Source organism: Erythrolamprus reginae, chromosome 6, assembly GCF_031021105.1.
Source record: "Erythrolamprus reginae isolate rEryReg1 chromosome 6, rEryReg1.hap1, whole genome shotgun sequence".
Lineage (NCBI taxonomy): Eukaryota > Metazoa > Chordata > Lepidosauria > Squamata > Dipsadidae > Erythrolamprus > Erythrolamprus reginae.
The window spans coordinates 86,745,402-86,763,643 of NC_091955.1; the positions used below are offsets into that span (position 1 = coordinate 86,745,402).

At 42.4% G+C, this 18,242-nt stretch overlaps 1 protein-coding gene across 1 annotated transcript in view; it reads right to left on the reverse strand.

Moving 5' to 3' along the window:
* The window catches only part of LMO3 (LIM domain only 3), a 109,607-nt gene that overhangs the window by 79,437 nt on the left and 11,928 nt on the right, over positions 1 to 18,242 (reverse strand). Inside the window, exon 2 of the mRNA XM_070754870.1 lies at positions 6,281 to 6,494. Within this exon, the coding sequence (XP_070610971.1) occupies positions 6,281 to 6,486 (206 nt within the window). The 5' untranslated portion in view covers positions 6,487 to 6,494. The remainder of the gene's footprint in view (positions 1 to 6,280; positions 6,495 to 18,242) is intronic.

Sequence of the window (18,242 nt, forward strand, 5' to 3'; positions counted from 1 at the left end):
GGGGGGGGGAGTGGCTGCGAGAGCAGTCATGGGCTTACCCAGGTATGCCCATGTTTCACCATCACTCCGCAGTCTGCATTGGCTGCCGATCAGTTTCCGGTCACAATTCAAAGTGTTGGTTATGACCTTTAAAGCCCTTCATGGCACTGGACCAGAATATCTCCGAGACCGCCTTCTGCCGCACGAATCCCAGCGACCGATTCGGTCCCACAGAGTGGGCCTCCTCCGGGTCCCGTCAACTAAACAATGCCGGTTGGCGGGCCCCAGGGGGAGAACCTTCTCTGTGGCGGCACCGGCCCTCTGGAACCAACTCCCCCCGGAGATCAGAACTGCCCCTACTCTTCCTGCCTTCCGTAAACTCCTCAAAACCCACCTTTGCCGTCAGGCATGGGGAAACTAAACATCTCCCCCTGGGCACGTTGAAGTTATATATGGTATGCCTGTATGTGTGTATGTTAGTATTGGGGATTTTCTTAAACTTTAATATTTTAATTAATTGGATTGTATTGGATTGTTTTCACTTGTTGTGAGCCGCCCCGAGTCTTCGGAGAGGGGCGGCATACAAATCCAAATAAATAAATAAATAAATGTTTCAGTCTCTTAATTTAACTTTGCCCAAATTACTGTATTTTTCAGAGCATTAGATGCACCAGAATATAATAGGCACTTTAGTTTTGTGGGAGGAAAATAGGGGGGGGGGATCAACCTACCAGGTCTACGGAGAGGGGCGGCATACAAATCCAATAAAAAATAATAATAATAATAATAATAATAATAATAATAATAATAATAATAATAATAATAATAATTCATCTGGCCAGCATCCTTAGTCTGTTCAGCTTCAGCACATTATTTTATCCCCTGGTTTTGGCTGAAAAAAATATTTGAAGGGAGTAGGACTGAAAACAAGCCTGCAAAGACTACTTTGGAGGCAATAAGAATTTAAAAAATACTGCAAGCCGGGAAGATCGTTAGCACCTTGTTAGGGCTGAAAAAAACTTTTTCAGAGGGAGTAGGAATGAAAAAAAGCCTGCAAAGACTTAAGACTGGAAAAAATCCCTCGGAAAGAGTAGGAAGCCAGGAAGATTGTTAGCCGGGAAGATTCATTGGGGCTGGGGGGAGAAAAGCTTGTTTTAAAATTTATATATTTCTATATACAGTGGTACCTCGAGATACGAGTTTAATTCGTTCCGGACCTGGGCTCTTAAGTCGAGCAGCTCTTATCTCGAACGACTTTTCCCCATAGGAATTAATGTAAATAATTTTAATTGGTTCCAGCCCTCAAAAAACTCACAAAGTTAGTCTAAATTATGCAGAAAGACATGTTTTTAATGAAGAAATGTACATGTACATATAAATGAATAATGAAGTTTCTTTCACTTAACTTGTAAACTTTCTTAAACTTTTAAATTTACATATGTTCAACTTCTCTGCCACCCAATCCTGTAGGACAGAGGTCCCCAACCCTTTTTGCACCAGGGACCGGCTTTAAGCGATCAAGAGAGGAATGGGTGAATGAATGGACGGAGGGTGGGAAGGAAGGAAGGAAAGAGGGAAGGGACAGGAACAGAGGAAGGAAGCAAGGAAACTTATGAAAGGGGAGAGTAAGAGAGGAATGAGTGAAGGGAGGGAGGGAGGGAAGAAGGTGGGAAGGAGAAAGAAAAGAAGAAATAGAGGAAGGGAAGGTAAAAGAGAGAAAGAAAAAGAGCAAGAAAGAAAGAAAGAAAGAAAGAAAGAAAGAAAGGGGGAAGGGACAGGAACAGAGGAAGGAAGCAAGGAAACTTATGAAAGGGGAGAGTAAGAGAGGAATGAGTGAAGGGAGGGAGGGAGGGAAGAAGGTGGGAAGGAGAAAGAAAAGAAGAAATAGAGGAAGGGAAGGTAAAAGAGAGAAAGAAAAAGAGCAAGAAAGAAAGCTGCAAGCACCCCCCCGAGCCCCCCAGGCCGGCTGCAACCTTTTAAAACACGTGCGCCGCTTCGCAGCTGTCTCCTGAAGCCGAACGCGGAAGTTAGCGTTTGGCTTCAGGAGACAGCTCCTTGGCGCTTGTATCTCGAATTTGGGCTTGTAAGTAGAACAAAAATATCTCTCCCCTCCCAGCTCTTATCTCGAGTTGCTCTTAAGTAGAGCAGCTCTTATGTCGGGGTTCCACTGTATATATCTATAGGTATATATGTGTGTCACATATTTTTGCTGAATTTGAAAATTTAGGGAGACTAGGATAGATCTATTTCGGCCTTGTTCTGGCCTCATCAGCTAGCCATACCCTCACTTGGACTTAAACTTGCAGCCTTTGTCTTGTAAGGCAGAGAATTAACCTCTAGGCTACAGTATCCAATCCCTTCAGCTCTGTACCAGGGAGGGTTACATGTTTTTTATGTCAAATGTGTGTGTGCGTTTTTCTGTCGGATCACCCTGGTATTTCTGTCGGATCACCCTGGTATATTGAAGGAGCATCACAGTTCCTTTTTGCCGCTAGGCCCAACCCTGTGCCATAAAGCTACTTCGGAGTATAAGACGCACCCAAATTTTCAGCCTCTATTAAGGAGGAAATGGTTGTGTCTCATACTCTGAAAAATACTGTAATAAGGCTCCTTTATTGTCCTCAACAAATTAAAACAGAGGACTTCAAACTCCAGCACAGCTTGTTGGAGAATTCTGGGAGTTCCTTTACTTTCCTAACCGGTTTGCAAATGTGAGCGCATGCATGTGCTTTGCTCAAGTACACAGCTAGCATGCCTGCATGCGGCTTCGAAACGAAGTGAACTTTTCACCAAAGTTCTGGACAAAAGAAGTTTGCATTGACATTTCTTCGAGAGGAAAAATTTGAGGAAACTCTCAGAGATGGAATATGGTGTGTTGAAATTTATTTAATAGCAAGGTGTCCAAGATATAAATACCTCTACCTAAGAACGCCTCTACTTAAGAACTTTTCTAAATAAGAACCGGGTGTTCAAGATTTTTTTTTGCCTCTTCTTAAGAACCATTTTCTACTTAAGAACCCGAGCCTGGAAAAAATTACCAGGAAATTGGAGAGCGGCACGAAGGCCTGGCCAGTTTCCTGCCATTCCCCCTGGGTTTCTCTCTCTGGCGCAGTCAGGGAAGGGCTACCAATTTTTTTACTACCACACTGTGAGCATGGCTGATGCAGGACGCTCTGTATTTTCTTTCAACATCTTTCAGTGCAAATTGGAGGTCCATTTTCACTACTCTACTGCATTCCACCCCATCCAGGCAGCAGCCCACCCCTGGGCACAGGGTATGGGAGGCAGCTTTGCGCCGGGTGTATGGGAGGCGTGTGTTCCTCCTCTCTGCCTCAGAGTCCCTCTTCTTCTTTTTTAAGTCTTAAAGTTTTGGATTTTTTTGATTCCTCTTACCTCGCAAGCTCCTTAAAATCCACCTCTGTCGTCAGGCATGGGGGAGTTGAAATTTTCCCTTCTCCCTAGGCTTATACAATTTATACATGGTATGCTTGGTTGTATGATTGGTTTCTTAAATTGGGGTTTTTTAGATTGCTTTTTAATATTGGATTTGTTACATTGTTTTCTTTATTGTTGTTAGCCGCCCCGAGTCTTCAGAGAGGGGCGGCATACAAATCTAATTAAGTAAGTAAGTAAGTAAGTAAGTAAGTAAATAAACAAACAAACAATCAAACCTCACCTTCTTCCTTCGGCAGCGACTATCCTCCTCCTCCTCCCACCCAAATTCCGAGCTTTTATTTCTTTCCTAATGGGTTTGCACGCATTATTTGCTTTTACATTGATTCCTATGGGAAAAATTGCTTCTACTTACAAACTTTTCTACTTAAGATCCTGGTCACGGAACAAATTAAGTTCTTAAGTAAAGGTATCACTGTATATGTATTTGTGTGACTTCTGATAGTAGGAAAAGTACAGGATTATCTCTCTAGAAATTAGCAGCTCCTCAGTTTCTCACTTTTCCCATTCAAGTGTTATGAAAAGATATTAGAAGTCTCCCCCCACGCCCAATAATACTGATTTATTTTTTAAAAAGCAGAATTTCTGTGTCCACTACCATGTATCTAGAACAGTGTTTCCCAACCTTGGCCACTTGAAGATATTTGGACTTTAACTCCCAAAATTCCCCAGCCAGCATTCGCTGGATGGGGAATTCTGGGAGTTGAAGTCCAGATATCTTCAAGTGGCCAAGGTTGGGAAACACTGATCTAGAGAGCTGTAAACACATCAACCAAATTCACTTCCTTTACTACGTTGTCTCGAAAACAGGTCCTGATGTTTTTTCCTTAAACATCCCCATCTGAATGTTGAGAGCAAACATGCTGATTATGTGTTAGCATCTCTAACTGACACGTAAAATAATGTTGATGTGAACTGTCAGCGCTCAGCAGGATCAGCTGGGTAATAGCCAGCAATATCTGAAATGTTTGCATACAACATCACGTACGTATGCATCTTCATATGAAATGTTGCACAAGCCTTACAGGAAAGAATGAAGAAGTGTTTCCCATTTGGAACTTTAAAATGTGCAAAGGGGAAGGGATCAAATGATTGCTGAAATTAAGAGGGTTTAAAAAAAAAGGTTTTGAGCATGTTGTCCTATAACAAAGTGCATTGGAGAAATTCTAAAGATAAATGGCAAGGTCTCTGCTAACCCTAATTGTCAACATCACTGCTTCAGAGATTTTACCATTGTTTCGTCTTTTGGTGAAGACAAAACAGTTCATCCATGAATCCTCCCAAGCTCTAAAAAAGACTTTTATAATCATCAGATTTTGAAAATAAGCCTGCATCCTCCCCCATGAGTTTTACTGGGTTGCCTCTACTCTTGATATTCGAAATGTTTGTTGTCATCAGATAAAGCAAGTACCTTCTGTTTACACAATTTGAACAAAGGCAATAGCTACATTTGACTGTTATTTAGGAAAATAAAACAAGCAGGTCAACTCCAAATTCTAGCAACAGTCACTGCAGAAAACTTTAAAAAAAGAAAGAGGTGGAGGGCTGGGATTTGATCCCAAGAAATACTCCTTTTTAATTTACCAAATCAAGGCTATATTGATACCAATGTACTGCGAAGCAAATCAGGAAAGGATTTTTGTTTCCTGACTGTTTTACCTGTCAATCTTCCCATCACCTGCATCCTTGGTTTGCAATGGGAATAGATTTATCATGTAGTAACTATTGGCCTAGAGAGGCGAGGAAAAGTCAGGAATCTGACAAGATTTTTAATCAATCATGCTAAAGAGAGTTGCCTACGAACGTATTCCTTCAGCTGTGGCGAAGGAGGCATTTGCCCAGGTTCATCTGGTGCAGCAGTTGCGGCCCTATCTGGACCGGGAGTCACTGCTCACAGTCACTCATGCCCTCATTACCTCGAGGTTCGACTACTGTAATGCTCTCTACGTGGGGCTACCTTTGAAAAGTGTTCGGAAACTTCAGATCGGGCAGAATGCAGCTCCGAGAGCTATAATGGGCTTCCCCAAATATGCCCATGTTACACCAATGCTCCGCAGTCTGCATTGGTTGCCAATCAGTTTCTGGTCACAATTCAAAGTGTTGGTTATGACCTATAAAGCTCTTCATGGCACTGGACCAGATTATCTCTGGGACCGCCTTCTGCCACACGAATCCCAGTGACCAGTTAGGTCACACAGAGTTGACCTTCTCCGGGTCCCATCGACTAAACAATGTTGTTTGGCGGGACCCAGGGGAAGAGCCTTCTCTGTGGCGGCCCCGGCCCTCTGGAACCAACTCCCCCCAGAGATTAGAATTACCCCCACCCTCCTCACCTTTCATAAGCTCCTTAAAACCCACCTCTGCTGTCAGGTGATATTTTTCCCCCCCTAGGCCTCTACAATTTATGCATAGTATGTTTCTATGTATGTTTTGGTTTTATAAATAAAGGTTTTTTAGTTGTTTTAGTATTGGATTGTTACATGCTGTTTACTGTTGTTAGCCGCCCCAAGTACACGGAGAGGGGCAGCATACTAATCCAATAAATAAAATAATAAATTCCACCCACTAGTGTTAATAAAGAAAAGGCAGAACGCGCTCGTATCAGCACAAAGCTACTCTAGGACATTAAAAAAAAAAATCTCCCATTCAGCGGAATAGATGTGTGAAGGCATGGACTCAAATTGGCTTCAAAGCCACATTTGCATGCTTGCCATGGTGCATCCATGTGTCAAGGTAACCGTAGCAACGGTCAAAATGGCCGACTTCCGTTGGGCTACACGGCATGTAGTGCAAGCGAAAGGAACACACAGGGATGAAAAAATGGTGCGCTGAAGAACTTCAGTCCTACCTTAGGTAGTCTCGGCGGCAGAGGATAAGGTTGGCTTTGGTGTACAAGGTGGAGCCCACTTCCCCCAAGCGGCAGTCACAACAGGCACATTTCAGGCAGTCCTCATGCCAGTACTTGTCCAGGGCCTTGAGGAGATACCTGTCCTTGATCTTACGGTTGCAGCCAGCACAACCTTTCGGTTTGGTGTCTGGCTGGACAGAGAGCATTTGTATACCTAAAAACAGAAGGACAAAGAATTTATTTGGGGATATTTTTGTATATAAAGTAATCCCTCGCTACTTCGTGGTTCATCTTTCGCGGATTCGCTACTTCACGGGTTTTCAAAGGGGGCTTAAATCCATTAAATCCATTGTGTTGAAAATTTTAAATCAATTAAAAATTCATAAAATTCTTCTACAGTAACTACTGTACTCTATTAAAGAAACTGGTAGGATACCACATGTAGTTCCAGATGAGAAACATTGTAAATTGACTGTTTAATGCAAAGGGTGGGTTTTAAAAGTCCAAATACTCATTAAATACATAAAAAATATCTTTCCTCTACTTCACAAAAATTCGTTTTTCATGGGTGGTCTTGGAACGCATCCCCCACGAAAAATGAGGGATCACTGTATATAAAGGCTTTGTTCGCCCTAGCACAAAGCCGAAAGCACTAGCTTGAAGATGATGAGTGGGACCTTATCAAAACGTTGCCAAAAATCTCTGAAACTTACACGAGAAGAAACCTGAATATGCCAATATAAAAAGTGCTATTGCTAACATGTTGCAAGCCGCCTTGAGTCTAAGGGGAAGGGCAGCATAGAAATATCGAATTTAAAAAATTATATATATGCCGCCCAATCCCATGGGACTCATCTCCACCACGCATGTGATCGAAATTTATTTATTTATTTATTTATTTATTCCTTCCTTCCTTCCTTCCTTCCTTCCTTCCTTCCTTCAATTTTTATGCCACCCTTCTCCTTAGACTCAGGACGCCTTACAATATGTTAGCAATAGCACTTTTTAACAGTGCCAGCCTATTGCCCCCACAATCCGGGTCCTCATTTTACCCACCTCGGAAGGATGGAAAGCTGAGTCAACCTTGACTCAGTGATGAGATTTGAACCGCTGACCTACAGATCTACAGTCAGCTTCAGTGGCCTGCAGTACAGCACTCTACCTGCTCCGCCACCCCTGCTCTTATGTTAAAAGCAGTTAACCATGATCACTTGAACTCTCAATAGGTCGGATCTAAAGATCTCCTCCCATTGAAAACTTCCCACGATTTTATTCAACCCAACTTTCATAGCAGTACTTGGCTTTGGTGTACAAGGTGGAGCCCACTTCCCCCAAGCGGCAGTCACAACAGGCACATTTCAGGCAGTCCTCATGCCAGTACTTGTCCAGGGCCTTGAGGAGATACCTGTCCTTGATCTTACAGTTGCAGCCAGCACAACCTTTCGGTTTGGTGTCTGGCTGGACAGAGAGCATTTGTATACCTAAAAACAGAAGGACAAAGAAGGGCTACCAAAAGTGAAGGGCTACCAAAAGTTTTACTACCACACTGTGGGCGTAGCTTATGCAGGACTCCCTGCATTTTCTTTCAATGTCTTACAGTACAAATTGGGTGCTCTGGGGTGGAGCTCCATTTTTGCTACCCCACTGCATCCCCCCCCATCCGGGCAGCAGCCCACCCCTGAGTACGGATGTATATTTGGTTATTAGCCAACTAGAAGCCAGAAGTAATTTGCTGCAACTAGGATTTGTTTCTTTCTTTAGATTCAATCAGGGACACTTGGGACATTACATGTTGATTTAAGCAAAATCAGCAATGAGCATATAAACATCAATCCAATTTTATTTATTTATTAATCAAGTTTGCATAGCTGCCCATCTCACTAGAGGCGTTTCTGGGTGGAGAACAGTTCTGATCAAAACAACCAATAAAAGCGAAAATAGAAAATTCCACTACACCAGCAAGGGCACGAACAATGTTGATTCTGACCCATATACTTGACAGAAATGACATTGACTAAAAAACCAAAAAGATCTAGATGATCCATTTCTTCCGTGAATCTCAGAATCTCTGCTCAACCACTTCCTCTGCTGCTTTCACAAAGAAAGGGGATTAAGAAGCCGGATGAAAATTATCTAGCATGGGGAGATTGATTGATTGAATGAATGATTGATTGATTGATTAGATTTGTATGCCGCCCATCTCCATAGACTCGGGGCGGCTCACAGCAACAATAAAACAATGTACGACAAATCTAATAATTTAAAAAACACTAAAAAACCCATTATTAAAAGCAAACATACCCACAAACATACCATGCATAAACTGTATAGGCCTGGGGGGGATGTCTCAATTCCCCCATGCCTGATGTCAGAGGTGGGTTTTAAGAAGTTTTCGAAAGGCAAGGAGGGTGGGGGCAGTTCTAATCTCCAGGGGGAGCTGGTTCCAGAGGGTTGGGGCCACCACAGAGAACTTACTTACTTACTTACTTACTTACTTACTTACTTACTTACTTACTTACTTACTTACTTACTTACTTACTTACTTACTTACTTGGATTTGTATGCCGCCCCTCTCCGAGTTCTTGGGGCAGCTCACAGCATATATACAAAAAAACCCCAATAATATAAATCCAATTAATGCTACATTTACATGAATTTACAATCATGTAAATTCAATTAAAAAGAAAAACTTACCAACCAATCATTCAACAATCATACTTAAAACATTCATTGGTCAGGGGGAAGATCTAAAAGTCCCAAGCCAGGTGGCAAAGATGAGTTTTTAAGCTCTTTCGGAAGGCAAGGAGGGAGGGGGCAGTGAGAATCTCTGGGGGTAGCTGATTCCAGAGGGTCGGGGCTCCCACAGAGAAGGCTCTTCCCCTAAGTCCCGCCAGTAGTGATGGGCGAACCCAATGAAATTCAAGTTTGGTGGATTCAGGCGGACTTTACAAAAAATTCAGGTGGCGTCACAGAACCCTGAACCCGAACCAAACCCCGAACACTCCATGACGTCGAAATTGTGGGATTTCCTAGTTCCTTTTGCTTGCAGCACAGCAAGCAAAAGGAGGTGGGGAATGCCACGATGGGATTCCCCACTCTCTTCCCGTGCGACGGTGAACCCCGAACTTCGGCACGGATTTAAAAAAAAAAGTGGGGTCAGGTCCCGCATACTGAACATTGCAAAATTCAGTACGGACCCGAATTGTGCGAGTTCGGTTCACCCAACACTACCCGCCAGCTGACATTGTTTGGTCAACGGGACCCTAAGGTGGCTAACTCGGTGGGACCTCACCGGTCGCTAGGATTCGTGCGGCAGAAGGCGGTCTTGGAGATAATCTGGTCTTGAGAAGGACCAGATTATTACAATTCCTCTCTATGTAAAGGAACAACCCCTTAGTTAACAGTACCCACTAACACAGCACCCTCTTGGCTGGTTTCATAAGCCAGGAGGGTCATGGATCTAAAGAGCAGTGAATCCATAATCAATAGTCCTGAGGATCCTGTCCACTTCCTTACGTCCAAAAGGCTCAAACCAGGCAAGAATCCTCCCCAAATACCCCCTTTGGATTGTGACAATATCAGTGTCCAATTGAGAATAAATCCCAGCAACTTTATTCCTTAACATGCCCCTATAGGTAGTACCAGGGGTGGGATGCAGGTAGGATGGTGCGAAGTCATGACTGGCATTGAAGCCATAAACCTCTGAACTACCCCAGAGCCCATTTCTGGGGAAAGCAGGTTAAAGCCATGGTTCTCAACCTTTCTAATGCCGTGACACCTTAATACAGTTCCTCATATTGTGGTGATCCCCAACGATAAGTCTAGCGCCAATTCTCCCAACAGAGCTTTAATGCCTGATTGGTCGGATTGCAAAAATGTCTTTCAAGGTGCCAGAATAGAAGTTTTAGTTCTTAATACCATGGGAAATTTGTCTTTTCCCATGGTCTTAGGCGACCCCTGTGAAATGGTCGTTCGACCCCCAAAAGGGTCCTGACCAGGGGTGGGCTGCTGCCCGGATGGGGGAAACAGTGGGGTAGCAAAAATGGAGCTCCACCCCAGAGCACCCAATTTGCACTGAAAGATGTTGAAAGAAAATGCAGTGTGGTAGTAAAAAAATTTGGTAGCCCTTCACTGGTCCTGACCCTCATGTTCTACGGAGTCTACGGAGTGGGGCGGCATACAAATCTAATAAATAAATGAACGAACGAACAAATGAATGAATGAATGAATAAACAAATATGTTGAGAACCACTGGGTTAAAGTAACCCATAATTATAAATATTGGGCACTACATTGCCAAACTGAGAATAGTATCAAGGATCGAACAAAGAATTTGTTTGATTCTTAACAAGACAATTTTCTATGAGCTGGGCCAGGTCATTCTCAGATCCTAAAGAGGTTGAATGCATTCTCAAATGTATAACTTACTAAAGAGAAGTAATGAAGAAGAGGATGAGGAGAGATTAAGACAGAAGGACTAGTTCTATTTCTTATATCAAATGAATAGAGATTTAGCTGCAGATGTAGAAAGGAAATATAACCAATTGTTCTTGCTTTGAAATAATCAAAAGATAGTTTTATTGAATGTGCAAGCCACATGGAGACATATTGACTTAACTCACCAATTATACTAATAATGTGGTTTATCTGGTTTGGGCTTAAGGTTTGGGGCAAGCCCAGTCACAGTTGATGGCTTAGCTCATGATATGAATTTATCCAATTGTGATTAATTCAATAAACCGCAACTAAGTAAACAACGGCTTAACCCAACACGTGACTTGAATGCCAATTCTGCAAACCTGCGTGAGACAGAATTGTGGCATCCCCAGGTTTAAAATAAACAAAACAAAACCCAAGTGGTGAAATTTATTGGGCTGCTGCTCATCAGAACTACTTGAAATAATAAGGGGGGACATGATCGAAACATTTAAACATGTTAAAGGGTTAAATAAGGTTCAGGAGGGAAGTGTTTTTAATAGGACAGTGAACACAAGAACAAGGGGACCCAATCTGAAGTTAGTTGGGGGAAAGATCAAAAGCAACGTGAGAAAATATTATTTGACTGAAAGAGTAGTAGATCCTTGGAACAAACTTCCAGCAGACGTGGTTGGTAAATCCACAGTAACTGAATTTAAACATGCCTGGGATAAACATAGATCCATCCTAAGATAAAAATACAGGAAATAGTATAAGGGCAGACTAGATGGACCATGAGGTCTTTTTCTGCCATCTGTCTTCTGTGTTTCTATGTTTCTAATGATCAGGCCCAACCAAAGCTATAGAGCACCTGTTCATACATGCAACAAAACTATCCACAGATGTGGATGATGGTTAGCTGATGGTTGAAAGCAGCTTCCATATTGTTATTAGGCAAAACTTCACATCTATATCACAGTAGAAACAATTTACAGAGTTGTTGTGGATGGCACAATGCTTAAATGGGAGTATAGCACCGGGGGTAGCAAACTCAATGCCCGGGGGGGGGGGCAGATCCAGTCCCCAGGGTGCTGATCTGGCCTGCAGGCCACCCTAGAAAGAGCGAGGGGGCGGCCCGTGGTCCCTCTGAGAGCAAAAATGGGCTCCATGCAGGCTTCCTGGGTTCCATTTTCACTGGCAGAAGGTTGCAGGAGGCTGTCGCAGCTGGAGATGGAGCTTGGCAGCCTGTTTTTGCTCGCAGAGCACTCAGGCTGCAACAGGCGCCCCCAACATGAGTGACCTCGAGCAGGTCACGCCCACCACAACCGCTCGAGGTCAAACACAACCCTGATGCGGCCCTCAATGAAATCCAGTCTGACACCCTTGGTGTGGCATCATGTCACATCTTTTCTATATGCCAATAAAGATTTGGAATTAATTAATTAACTTATTTATCGAATCCCAGCGACCGATTAGGTCCCACAGAGTTGGCCTTCTCCGGGTCCCATCGACTAAACAATGTCGTCTGGAGGGCCTTCTCTGTGGCGGCCCTGACCCTCTGGAAACAGCTTCCCCCTGAGATTAGAATTGCCCCCACCCTCCTTGCCTTTCGTAAACTCCTTAAAACCCACCTCTGCCTATATTGTTTATGTATGGTGTGTTGTGTGCATGTTTTTAAATTATAGGTTTTTAGTTTAAATTATTAGATTTGTATTACATATTGTTTTGCCACTATTGTTGTGAGCCGCCCCGAGTCTAAGGAGAGGTGCGGCATACAAATTTAATAAATAATAAAAATAATAATAATTTATTTCTTTGTTTATTTCTTTGTTTGTTTATTTGACTTTTTATGCCGCCCTTCTCCTTAGACTCAGGGCGGCTAACAACATGTTAGCAATAGCACTGTTTAACAGAGCCAGCATATTGCCCCCACAATCCGGGTCCTCATTTTACCCACCTCGGAAGGATGGAAGGCTGAGTCAACCTTGAGCCGGTCATGAGATTTGAACCGCTGACCTGCAGATCTACAATCATCTTTAGTGGCCTGCAGTACAGCACTCTACCTGCTGCGCCACCTCGGCTGTAGAATTATGCACATTTAACACTAGAATTAATAATAATCAATAATAATAATAATTTATTAGATTTGTATGCCGCCCCTCTCTGAAGACTCGGGGCGGCTCACAACAATGATAAAAACAATATTATAGTAGCACAAATCTAATATTAAAAGAAATAACTAAAACCCTATCATATTAAAACCAAACAACACATACATACCAAACATAAATTATAAGGAGCCTGGGGAAAAGATGTCTCAAATCCCCCATGCCTGGCGGTATAGGTGGGTCTTGAATAGTTTACAAAAGACAAGAAGGGTGGGAGCAGTTCTAATCTCCGGGGGCAGTTGATTCCAGAAGGCCGGGGCCGCCACAGAGAAGGCTCTTCCCCTGGGGCCCGCCAGACGACATTGTTTAGCCGACAGGACCCGGAGAAGGCCAACTCTGGGACCTTATCGGTCGCTGAGATTCGTGCGGTAGCAGGCGGTTCCGGAGGTACTCTGGTCCAATGCCATGTAGGGCTTTAAAGGTCATAACCAACACACACTATACATATTCTAGTGTTACCATAGTGAAAAGTATTTTTTATAAAAAGCCAGTCCATATTTCCAAAAGATTGTATTTTCCATGTTTCCACAAAGCTTTGACTGACAGGATGACAAAAGGAAAGAAGATCTTTTTTAATGTGGCCCTTGCCTTCCGGAACATCATTCTTCCCAAAGCAAGTTTGGCTCCACCCCTTCTGAAAGATCCTTAAAACTTGGCCTGAGGTTCCCATGGAATCTACGCATTAAATGGCTGCATTGTGTATAAGCCCAGAATGAACTAACCCAGTTGTTGTTCTTAAGAGTTTTCAACTGTTTTCAACTGTATTTTAATATTTCTATTTTAATGTTGTTGCTTGTTTCGCTCGGTGTTTTAACTATATATCCTGCCCAGAGTCACAATTGTGAGATGGGAGGCAATATAAATTTAATGAATCAATAAAATAAATTTAACAAATCGATAAAATAAATATTTTAAGTATCAGCAAGAGAGAGAGAAAGAAGCGAAAACAGGATATGAGCAAGTGTCATTTATATACCCAGCTTCCTTCAGCTGAAAATGCAGATATTATTAATTTAGCAGAAAATAAAGTGGGTTTTTCCTTAAACCCACTTTTATTATTTTTAATACATCATTGATGTTGCTGCAAAACGCATCGGTTATGTTCCAGGTTTTCTAAGAGCAAAATTAGATGGCAAGTATTCCTGGGGAAAAAAAATGCAAATCCATATTTAATTCATGTGAGGCTGGCTGGTTTTGAATTATTGTAAGAGGAAAGCTTGCTAGATTGGGCCGTAGATTGTGGCGAGGGGAGCGTTTGCCCAGGTTCGCCTGGTGCACCAGTTGCGACCCTATCTGGACCGGGACTCACTGCTCACAGTCACTCATGCCCTCATCACCTCGAGGTTTGACTACTGTAATGCTCTCTACATGGGGCTACCTTTGAAAAGTGTTCGGAAACTTCAGATCGTGCAGAATGCAGCTGCGAGAGCAATCATGGGCTTCCCTAAGTATGCCCATGTTACACCAACACTCCGCAGTCTGCATTGGTTGCCGATCAATTTCCGGTCACAATTCAAAGTGTTGGTTATGACCTTTAAAGCCCTTCATGGCACTGGACCAGAATATCTCCGAGACCGCCTGCTGCCGCACGAATCCCAGCGACCAATTAGGTCCCACAGAGTGGGCCTTCTCCAGGTCCTGTCAACTAAACAATGTCGGTTGGCGGGCCCCAGGGGAAGAGCCTTCTCTGTGGCGGCCCCGACCCTCTGGAACCAACTCCCCCCGGAGATTAGAACTGCACCTACTCTCCTTGCCTTAGGTAAGCTACTTAAGACCCACCTGTGTCGTCAGGCATGGGGGAACTGAGACATCTCCCCCGGGCATATACAATTTATGAATGGTATGTGTGTATGTATGTGTGTTTAGAAAATGGGGTTTTTAAATGTTTTTAGTAGAAATTTAGATTTGTTGTAAATTGTTTTTTTCACTTTGTTGTGAGCCGCCCCGAGTCTGCGGAGTGGGACGGCATACAAATCTAAATAGATAGATAGATAGATAGATAGATAGATAGATAGATAGATAGATAGATAGATAGATAAGCAAACGGGGGTTTTATATACTGATTGTAGTGTCAGCCAGAATCATTGTCTCCTTTCTTCACGGGAGGGGTTTGGAGGGGGGAAAAAATACATGAGGTTTGCCAAAGGTCAGAATGGCATCTGTCAGAATAAAGGGGGAGGAACACATTTCAATTACAAGACTTGGAGAAAATAAATGCCTTCCCGCCCACTACTGAAGTCAAGCCATGTACCGTTTTCCCCAACTGTTTGCAAATAAATAAATAAAAAGAACAAAAAGGCTGAAACTGCAGCAGCAGCCAGATGGAAGAATCTACCAATTTTTATTTCTGTGGTTTGCAAATCTAGCATAACTTTTGTGTAAAGTTCAGACTAAGATCTGTATTTGGGAGGCGGAATATTTCTTCAAATTAGCATAATAAACTGGTTCAGCAAGCAAAATTATTTTTGTCCATTATTGTCATGAATACATGGGTACACCTGTGCGCATCACGTAAAACCGGATGTATAAATTTTGAAATTAAGGTTTCATTCTTATATACAGTGCAAGAAGATGAAATTATATACATTCAGTCTACTGTCTCTCCCTTTCCTAATTGTAGTATGTAAAACATTAAGAGTTAGAGTAAAGCAAATAAAGGCGAGTATAAGTGCACTAGAGTGCCTTCCGTCCCCTGTCCTATTGCTCTCCTATATCTCCTATACCTTTCTTCTATTCCTATATCTCTTCTTCTATTCTTTCATTGATACATTCTATTACTATACCTTCTTTTCTATTATTTCTTAGATATATTTTACTATGAGTATCTCCTCTATAACCTTCATCATGTATTTTACTATGTGTATATAGATATATACCCACTAAAACCCTCATTGTGTATTGGACTAACTAACTAACTAACTAAATAAATAAATAATAAAAATATTATGAGCAAGTTGTAACGATGGCATCAAAATTAAAAACTGAATTATTCTGGAAGAGTTTTATGCCATCCCAGCAGCAAGCAATATATACTGTAAATGTATACTCTATGTTGTTGGTTTTTAGGCATTTAGTAGCATAGGGATATTATTTAATTTGTTAATGGAAAGACTAGATTACTGAAAATATAAATACAACAAAGAAGTTATTATTTTAAAAGTGTGGGGGGGGGTTGTTTCAGGAATTTTTAAATAAATGCTTTATATAAATTTTGTTAAATGTTCATTTCAATGCAAAAGAACTCAAAATCTAGTTTGCAGTTGCAATTGCTACTGTAAGTCAAAGAAGTGTTCTACATCACGTTTATAAATAAGCAGACATGTATTGTAGATAGGAAGAAGATTGGATCAAGTAGTTTAACATCAGGTCAAAGCGTTGTAGCTTTTATATCAAGTTGGCATATCAGCAGCAGAGAGAATTGCCAGATAATAATTGGAAGATGCTGTCCAGACGAACAGTTCAAGATCTGATTCCTGTAAATTAACATGTGCTCGTTCATATCCCATATTTATTCTATCATAGAATCCCTAGAGAAGTAGCACAGAGAATACAAACATAAGTCCAACTAAAACAATGAAAACAAGAGTAAGGTCAGCTTTACTAAATCATTAGCAGCACAACATTTTGTCTTCTGAAGACAGAAAAAAAAAATTATGTTCACACCCTCACAGCTAGTGATGGGCTCCTATGGGTACGGTTATGTGTGCAGTACCGATAGCAAAATTTTGGTCAGGTACACAGTACCAGTAGCAAAATTTTGATTTTTTTTTTCTTTTCCCTTCTGGGCTCTGGGTGTGTTTTTCCTATCGCAGTAAAGGAGGTTGAATGTGTATAATTTTAGAAGAGCTGTGCGTGCGTGTGTGTACATACACTTTATATAGTAGATAATTACGGGTGGGCTACTGCCCGGATTGGGGGGGGGAACACAGTGGGGTAGCGAAAATGGAGCTCCACCCCAGAGCACCCAATTTGCATTGAAAGATGTTGAAACAAAATGCATAAGCCACGCGCACAGCGTGGTAGTAGAAACTTTGGTAGTCCATCACTACTCACAGCTCCTATTTCAGGTAACACCGGAACAGATAGCATATCGTCAGATCCAATTGAATCTACTCATTTTAAAAAGTCCACGATCTGAATGTCTACAGCGGTGTTTCCCAACCTTGGCAACTTGAAGATATCTGAACTTCAACTCCCAGAATTCCCCAGCCAGCATTCGCTGGCTGGGGAATTCTGGGAGTTGAAGTCCAAATACCTTCAAGTTGCCAAGGTTGGGAAACACTGGTCTACAGCAGTATTCCCTAATTTAGTAAACTGCACACAAATCGGGATTACAACTACCAGCATTCTAGTCAAATAAAAATCAGATAGAAATCTAATGAAAAAAATTATTGAGCAAAACTAATTTCAAGTGCAGCCTCCTTAGCTCTTTGTGACTTGGACATAAGAGAATATTTGTAGCTCAGGGTTGAACTGTTCTTGGTGCTCTCTGAGCTTGGTGATCCTCTTGCAGACGTTTCATTACCAAACTAGGTTACATCATCAGTGTTGAAAGTGAAGGAGGTTTGATTTATTTTTAAATACTAGTGGCATGCCCTATCAGAATTGGCTGGCCAGTATTGGACTGATCTTTGTGACTTTGTGGATCCATCCATGTAATTCGCCTAACAACTATGTGCTTTCTTCCAGGATATTTTTTTTAAACTCCCCAGGGCTTGGTTTCCTAGACTAGAAAGTCATTTGAATGCTGCCAACTGCTGAGTCACGGCTACTTACCTAAGGAAGAAACTCTTTACATGTACAATTCAAGAATCTGCTAAGTTAGTTGCTCTAAAGCAGGGGTGTCAAAACTCAAGGCCCGCAAGCCACATCCAGTCTTCAAGGCATTTAGATCGAGCCCATTGGGCTGCCCTGGAAACAGCAAAGGTCCAGCCCACAGTGCATCTGCCAGTGGAAACGGAGCTTGGGTGGGCTGTCAGTAGCCCTTCTAAGTAGTGATGGGCGAACCCCAACGGTGTTCGGGTTCAGCAAGTTCGGATGAACTTTTAGCAAAATTCGGCCGAACCCGAACCGAACCCGAACGGGGAATCCCACCAAGAGATTCCGGGGCTGGAGCTTTGACATCACGTATTCCGGCAGGTTGCTAAGGACGCCAAGGTGATCACTTCCTGGATTCCATGGTGATCACCTTTGCATTCTTAGCAACCTGCCGGTGACGTCAAAGCTCCGAATGCCGAACGCGACCCCAAACTTTGTCCAAAGTTTCAAAAAATTTCACGTTCATTTTCGGCATACTGAACACAGCAAAATTCGGTACAGACCCGAATTGTGTGGGTTCAGTTCACCCATCACTCCTCCCAAGCTCTGTTTTCGCTGGC